Genomic DNA, 7,566 nt, shown 5'->3' with positions numbered 1-7,566 from the left:
AGGAGGGAGGTGGAAACGGAGGGGCGGGGCCCGCGTCTCCAGGCACGAGCTGCGCTACTTTGCAGACCCCACTTGGCTCAGCACCAACCTGGGCGTGCTCACCTGCATCCAGTGCTCCGGCGTCCACCGCGAGCTGGGCGTGCGCTTCTCACGCATGCAGTCCCTCACCTTGGACCTGCTGGGCCCCTCCGAGCTGTTGGTGAGGGCGGGTCGGGGCCGGAGGGCGATCAGGGGCGTGGTCTGATGAGGGGGCGGGGCTTGGGCCCGAAGGACTCAGCTGGGGCCTGTGGGGTCGGGTGGGGCGGGGCCAAGGTGAGGCAGGGCCAAGTTGCGGCAGGACCCAGACGAGCCAAAAAGAGGATGGGCGGGGCGGAGCCGAGCCTGGACCAGGAGGGAGGCTGAGGGGCGGGACCTCTGGAAGCTCAATCCTCCAGGGGGCGCTGTCCTAACCACCGCGTCTTACCCCCACTACTTTCCCGCGAACCCAGCTGGCCTTGAACATCGGAAACACTCGCTTCAATGAGGTCATGGAGGCCCAGCTGCCCTCGCACGGCGGCCCTAAACCCTCAACTGAGAGTGACATGTAAGGCGATTCTCAGCTGGGGGCAGATTCTGGCCGGGGGATTCTGCTTTCCCGGCTCCCAGGGAGAAGTCTGGGGAGAGGGGAGCCTCGGATCTGGAAGAGTCCAGGACATGTGGGGTGGTTTCAAGGGTCAGCTGAGTAGAAACGGGCCTTGCTCTGACATCCCGCGGTTATTTTTGACAGGAGCACCCGCCGGGACTATATCGTGGCCAAGTATGTGGAACACAGGTTTGCCCGGCGGTCCACCCCCGAGCCTCAGAGACTCTGGACGGCCATTTGCAACCGGGACCTCCTGTCAGTACTGGAGGCCTTCGCTAATGGGCAGGACTTTGGACAGCCACTGCCGGGGCCTGAGGGGCAGGTGAGAACCCTCTCCAAGGGCCACTTATAACCCAGCCACACTTAGCATGCCCCAGTCCTCCTCCAGGGCTGGCTGTTACTCCCCCCTGCCCCACCTCTGACGTCTGCTCAAACCCCACCCATCAGAGGGGTAAATGGGAGAGAGCACAACTTAAGTCAGGCAGTCCCGAGCCAAAATCCTGGCTCTGTCTTTTCCTACCTGTGTGATCCTGAGCAGTTTACTGAACTCTGAGTCTCATTTTCTCATCTGTAAAACGGGTTAATGATAGCACCCATGGGGTTGAAGTGAGAATTAAGTCCCGTATGAAAGGGCCTGGTGCATAATATATGTGCGATAAACGTTAGAATCTTTTTTTCCCTTGTATAGCCTTAGAAATGGGGAGGGGTGGGTCAGGTCAGAGCAAGGAAGGCTATTGCACTGGTGATTCTAGTAACAAACATCACGTGAGCCAAGGGGGAAAGGATATCAGAGACATTTGAAGGAATAAATTGACACTGATTGGACATCAAAAATTGGATGCCATGTCTTTGAGCTGTCTGCCTGATATCTCGTGGGCTATCCAGTGGGCAGGGTGGGTGTAGCACTTAGACGGGGTAAGAATTTGGAGCAGCCTACACGTGAGTGTTAACTGAAAGCTTGAGGTTATTCGACGTCTCTGGGGGCAGTGAGAGAGGAGCAGAGAGAAGAGTCCAAGGCCAAGAACCAAGTTTGGGAAACACCTTCTACTGGGGAGGAGGAGGTAGAACCACTGAAGGAAGCAGTGAAGGAATGGCCTTTCATCCTCCTCCCAAACATGAGGTTTCCGCATTCAGTTTCCTCTCTCAGGGGTTCTGGCAGCTTCATATCTGGAGGTGTCAGGGGGCAGCAAGAGTTTAAGAGGGTAATATTGGGGGGCAGGTGAACTGGGGTAAACTCAGAGGTGTGGACATGTATTCAGGCACCTGGAGAGCTCGCCCTGCACTTGGCTGTCAGAGTCACCAACCAGGCCTCCCTGCCCCTGGTGGATTTCATCATCCAAAACGGGTGAGAACCTCCCTGCCCACCTCCTCATGCTCCCCTTGCCTTCCTCTTCTCCCCTTCTCCTCCCTCCTTTCCTCTCTCTCTTTTCCCCCTGACTTTGACCCCTTCACCTGTCTGTTCCCTTCCTTCCTCCCTGACCCATCCCCCCACACCCCGCCACAGTGGTCACCTGGATGCCAAGGCTGCTGACGGGAACAGTGCCCTGCACTGCGCTGCTCTCTACAACCAACCCGACTGCCTCAAGCTGCTGCTGAAAGGGAGAGCCTCACTTGGCACAGGTGGGGCTCCGACAACTCCTCCATCAGACTCCCATTCCTGACTACCCCTCCTGGGGGACTTCCTGCACTGGTAACAAGCATGGACTTTGCACACAGACTTGGGTTCTAATCCTGGCTTGCTTCTGACCACCTTTGTGACTTTGGGGTTTGTCCATTCATCTCTCGAACCTAAGCTTCTTCATCTGTAAAATGGGAATAATACCACTGACCTAGCAGACCTGCTGAAAGGATAAAATAAAACAACGTTTCTTAAAGTACCTAGACAAATAAACATTAACTGAATCTGAATAATAGTGCTTGTAATCCTATGATTTACTGTTTAATGTGTACCTGGTAATGTGCCAAGTGCTCTATGTATATTAACTCATTTAATCCTCATAACAACCTCGTCAGTAGTTCCAAGTATCATACTCATTTTATAGATGAGAAAATTAAGGCCCAGAGAGGTTAAGTCACTTGTCCAAAGTCACACAGCCAGGAAGTAGCAGAGCCAGGATTCAAACCCAGACGATCTTGATCCCAAAGGCTCATCCTAACCTCTAAGTTATAATGCCTCTTTGACCCTGACCACGACCCCTGACTTTATCCCTCACAGTGAACGAGGCAGGAGAGACAGCTCTGGACATAGCCAGGAAGAAGCAGCACAAAGAGTGTGAGGAGCTGGTGAGGTCTAGGGAAGGAGAGGGAGCCCCTGACCCTTTCTGTCTCTCTGCTGAGCCCCTGACCTTCTGAACTGCCAAGGCTTTGTTTTTGGCAGCTGGAGCAGGCCCATGCCGGGACCCTCACCTTCCCCCTGCACCTGGACTACCCCTGGGGGATCTCCACAGAGCCTGGCTCTGACAGTGAGGAGGATGAGGAAGAGAAGGTGCGTCCCAGCCCTCGCCTCTCAGGCCTCCAGACAGCCGAAGGGAAGACCTGATGGTCTTCCAGGTCCACATGGGACCTGATGTGGGGAGGGGCGGGGCTGAGCTGGAGGAACCAAGGGCATCCTCCCTCCCACACTTCTGCCCCAGCAGCGCTGCCCGCTGAAGCCCCCAGCCCAGGTCCGCTGGGCCAGTGGGAGGCTGGACATCAGCAACAAGACCTACGAGACCATCGCCAGCCTGGGACCAGCTGCCCCTAAGATCCAGAGTGAGGATTGCCCCCCACCTTTGCCGGTCAAAAACCCTTCTCGGACCATGGCCCAAGGGCGTGCGGGACATGCCAGTGGAGGTATGGTTGGCTGCCCAGAAAAATGCTCTCATGCCATTCGTTGAGGGCCTGCTATGTGCTGGAGCACTGAGCTCAGAGTGCTGTGTTAGTCCATACTGTCCTCACTGTCACCCGTCAGGTAGGGGTTATCATCTCCCCCTTACAGGTAAAGGAAGAGAGATGTTAAGTAACATGTCCAAGATCCCATAGCTAAGTCCCTGATGTGGGCTTCCAACCCAGGTCCGTCTTATTCCAAATTCCTCAATGCTTCACTGAAATAAAAAGAGAGAGAAGCATTTTGTAAGCGTGCACTGCCTTGAGTCCCTTGGGGGCTACTGAGGCACAGTCTAGTGGGAGAGATAAAAACTGGAATGTAATTCATTATAATATAAGGCACAGTGCGACATAGAAGATAAATTCCCAAAGGACAGAAGCAAGTTTTGTTGACTACTATTTCTCCAGCACCTAGCACAGTGCTTGGCTGTTGTCAAGAACTATTTGTTGAATGAATGAACAGGCTTGTTCTGGGAACTCGGGAGAGGGAGGGAGAGTCTCCTGCTGGGATTGGTAGGGGGGTTAGGAAGGCTTCCTGGTGGAGGCAGCATCAGAGCTGAGCCTGAGGGACAAGCAGGAGAGTCCAGATTGAGGAGAGGGTGGGAGCAGAAGTGAACAGTGCTAGTCAGTGTGGCCCTGGCCATCAGGAATGAACATGATGAACCATGAGACTGAAGCATGATGGTGAAGAGTTGAAGGAGAGTGCTGGACAGGTAGATGAGAGCTGGGGAATTGGGAGAAAACCATGATAGATCCCAGAGGCCAAAAGCTGCTTTGAAGTTGAGCACAGAGTAAGTGATAAAGACAGGCTTTATCACTTCTGATTTCAGATCGTTCCGAAGTTCCCAGCCTGAGCTCGGAGTCTGCTGGGGTCCCTGAGAACCTGAGCAGTCCAGCCTCCTCCTCCTGCAGTCTCACAAGCCCCGTGGAACCTGGGGGTCCCAACCAAACCCTACCCAGCTCTGAAGAGGGCCTCTGGGAGCCCCCGGGCCCCTCCCGACCCAGCCTGACATCTGGAACCACCCCTTCAGAGATGTATCCCCCTGTTAGGTTCAGGTTGGTGAAAGCCCACCTGTGCAGTCTCAGCAAGTCTCCTGACCTCTCTGAGCATCCATTTACTTCGCCACCTCTAAACGGTGCCTGCCTGTAGCCTGGGATACCTTCCAGCGCTGAGGCCCATGAACAATGCAGAAATGCTAGACCATAAGTGGAAGGTGATTGGACCCCTTCCCCATTCACACACCTGCTCCTGCCTCTGGCCTGGAGAGCTGGGGAGGAGTCTGGGGCTCAGGCTGCTGAAGCTGGAAGAGCGAAGGCCTAGTGCCAACTGTGGCTTGTTCTAGAGGTTCACAGTGGGGTTTTCACTCTGTCCCCACCTCCAGCCCAGGATCCAGTCCTCTCTTCCTTGCAAACCCTTTCAGTTTGGAGTTTGGGGAATAGATATGGTGAAATTTTCAGTGTGGAGGTCAGTTCTGGGCCTCTGGGGCCTGTGATGCACCCAGCCTGGGGGCCTCGTGGACTCTCTACCCACCCAGTCCAAGCCCCCAGCCTTGCTCTATTCCTGAACCCTTCCCCCTACTCTAAGGGGCTCTCTGGGTGCAGGGGTCACCTTGGCTTTTCCCTGTCTTCCAGCTCTGAGAGCACTCGCTCCTATCGGCGGGGGGGCCGGAGCCTGGAGGACTGTCCTTCAGCCCGGCAGCCTCTACCCAGAAGGAACATGCCGGTAAGACTCCGGGACTGTGGTTTGAAGGGCGGTGAAAGGGTACGTGGGAGGCAGAGCTGGTCAAGAGTAAGTGTATTAGGGCGGCAGACCTCTGTCCAGGACTGGGGGCAGCCATCATTTGCCCAGTCCCTGTCCTGTTGCTCCTCCTTCCCCAGTCCAGGATGGGTGCAGCTGGGGAGAGCCCAGGCCTTGAGAGGTGGCAGAGGTGACAAGGCCCAAGCTCTGACTGTTCCCCAAAGGAGGGTGAGCAAAACTGTGTCAGCCAGGCTGGTCGCTCAGAGAAGGAAGCACTCCCTGCAGACGAGGAAGGGTTAGGGTGGTCGTGTACCAGCCATTGGTTTGCACAGCTCTCCTCTTATACAGGAGTCTCCTGGAATCCACTGAAACTTCCAGGCATAGAGGGATGTGACAGGGACAAGGCAAGAGCTGTCATCCTTAATCCAGCTTCTCCCTGCTGAATCACAGTCTCGCACAATCATACATATTTAGATGAGCCTGGGAGTGGGCATAGGACAGAGGCAGTTGTGCCGAGAAGGAAGCCATCTCAGTTCCTGGTTCCCCTGGGGATTTGTCAGGGTTGGCCTTGGTTGTCTGTGTTGAGAGAGTAGGGGATGGAAGGAGCTGGGTCTCTCTAGGGAATCATCCTCAGTCTGTCAGTGTCAGGTACCAGACACAAATGTGTGTCTACAACCAGGTGTCCATCACCCAACATTTAGTTGATGCCTGTTGTTGAGACGTGTGTGATAATAAGAGCCTGGGCTTTGAAGCGTGGAGGTCTTGGAAAAGTGGCTTCACTTCTTCAAGCTTCAGCTTCATCTGTAAAATAGGGATAATTTCATGTTCCTACAATAGGACCTTTTGAAACTGAGTGAGATAAACAGCTGGTATATAACAGGTGCTTAAGAAATGTCAATTTTCATCCTTCTCTTCCCAGGTCGGCTTCACTGAAGGAGACGGTTCAAGGACTGGGGTTCTCCCAGCAAGTTCTGTGCAGCTTTTGCAAGACTAGCTCCTTACTAGCCCTTGCACGCCTGAACCATCCCCATGCTGGATGCCAGCATTCAGAGCTAGGACTTGAGCCCACAAGACTGGGGAGCTGAGGTGTTTATGCCCTGGGGTCTTGCTGTCTCTGTCCCTTGTGCCTCTGTGGCTGGCCTTCCTCCCTGACATGGGCCCACGCCCCTGCCAAGGACACTGGGCCCCTCCATGTTAGGGCTGATGGCAGTTTGTCTCCATCTCATACCTGCCAGGGACCAGGGAGCCCTATGGCTGGACCCAAGTGCTCCTGACCCAGCTCCAACTGCAGAACCTCCAGTCCCTCATCAGACCAGGACTGTGTTTCTTCCATCAGTCTGGGGGGCTCTAACCTGCCTTCATTATTCTGCAGGCCAGGGATTCTGCCAGACTAGGGACTGTCTTCTCAGCCATTCACTAGCCTAGTATTCTTTGACTGAGTTCTGGCTCTGTCCATTCCTGTGCTAGGCACTGCAGATGTCACAGGAATAAGACAAAGGTCCTAAAGATGTGGTCCCTTTCTGGGCAGCCGGTCCCACGAATTAGGCTTGGAAATGGACAGGGCTAGATTCCAGAGGATGGTCCTGGGCCTAGGGGCAGACTGACAATCAGCTGGCTTACACCTGAATAGCACTGCAGTTGTCTACAGCCTGTATCCATTCTGGTTTCTTAGTGCCCATGCTGTACTGGCTGTTAAATAAATATTCTGAATATCACTCCTTTTGAGGGACAGCACAGCCTTGCCGGGGACCTCTGTTATAATAGATTCCCAGCCAGGAAGTAGAGGAGGGTTCACCCCCATTTGCTTACTCTCCTTGATTTAGCAAGAATGAAAGGAACAGTCTGGAATGATTACCCTCACTTCTCTCCCCTTTCTGTCAGTCAACTCAGGAATCTTCCAGTCTCGGGGCAGGAAAGGGCCAAGAAAGGAGAAAGGAGAGTGATAGAAATGGAGGGTGGAGACTTAAAGGTTCTACTTCCCAGCGCCAGAAATTCCACCGTCGCTTTCAGGTCCATATTGGAAAACAGATACACCTAAGCCACCATCAGTCTCTAACAGGTCAGCTTTATAGGCCCTGGGCGCTGGGCCCTGGCAGGGATGGACCAGGACAAACAGGGGAGGCCAGAGGATGCCAATGGCCAATGCAGCAGCCTGGTCCGGGAGGCTGCGCTGTTTACCCTGGAGACCTGACAGGTCTGTGATCCCACAGGAGCGAGGTTGTCTTCAGAGCCCCCGGTGTCTTGTTATTTCACTCATCTCTAATAAAAGATTTTTCAGAGTAAATTTCAGTGGTTTCATTTATGTTCTCTGAAGAGCCGTCGGGAAGGGGAGGGATTCTTA

At 54.3% G+C, this 7,566-nt stretch overlaps 1 protein-coding gene across 3 annotated transcripts in view; it reads left to right on the top strand.

Moving 5' to 3' along the window:
* The window catches only part of ASAP3 (ArfGAP with SH3 domain, ankyrin repeat and PH domain 3), a 46,915-nt gene extending 39,975 nt beyond the window's left edge, over positions 1-6,940 (top strand). Inside the window, exons 16-25 of one of the 3 annotated variants that reach the window (XM_024766936.1) lie at positions 489-583; positions 767-944; positions 1,882-1,967; positions 2,127-2,242; positions 2,838-2,905; positions 3,000-3,107; positions 3,259-3,454; positions 4,318-4,543; positions 5,120-5,210; positions 6,145-6,316. In XM_024766936.1, coding sequence (XP_024622704.1) covers positions 489-583; positions 767-944; positions 1,882-1,967; positions 2,127-2,242; positions 2,838-2,905; positions 3,000-3,107; positions 3,259-3,454; positions 4,318-4,543; positions 5,120-5,210; positions 6,145-6,219 — 1,239 coding nt within the window. In that variant the 3' untranslated portion in view covers positions 6,220-6,316. Of the gene's footprint in view, positions 1-488; positions 584-766; positions 945-1,881; positions 1,968-2,126; positions 2,243-2,837; positions 2,906-2,999; positions 3,108-3,255; positions 3,455-4,317; positions 4,544-5,119; positions 5,211-6,144 lie in introns of all 3 variants that reach the window. The other 2 variants (XM_024766935.1, XM_024766937.1) reach the window with 2 other exon arrangements.
* Positions 6,941-7,566: the final 626 nt, after the last annotated feature.

This window comes from Neophocaena asiaeorientalis, unplaced genomic scaffold (assembly GCF_003031525.2).
Source record: "Neophocaena asiaeorientalis asiaeorientalis breed wild unplaced genomic scaffold, Neophocaena_asiaeorientalis_V1.1 scaffold79, whole genome shotgun sequence".
Classification (NCBI taxonomy): Eukaryota; Metazoa; Chordata; class Mammalia; order Artiodactyla; family Phocoenidae; genus Neophocaena; species Neophocaena asiaeorientalis.
This window is presented reverse-complemented; position numbering and strand designations above follow the sequence as displayed.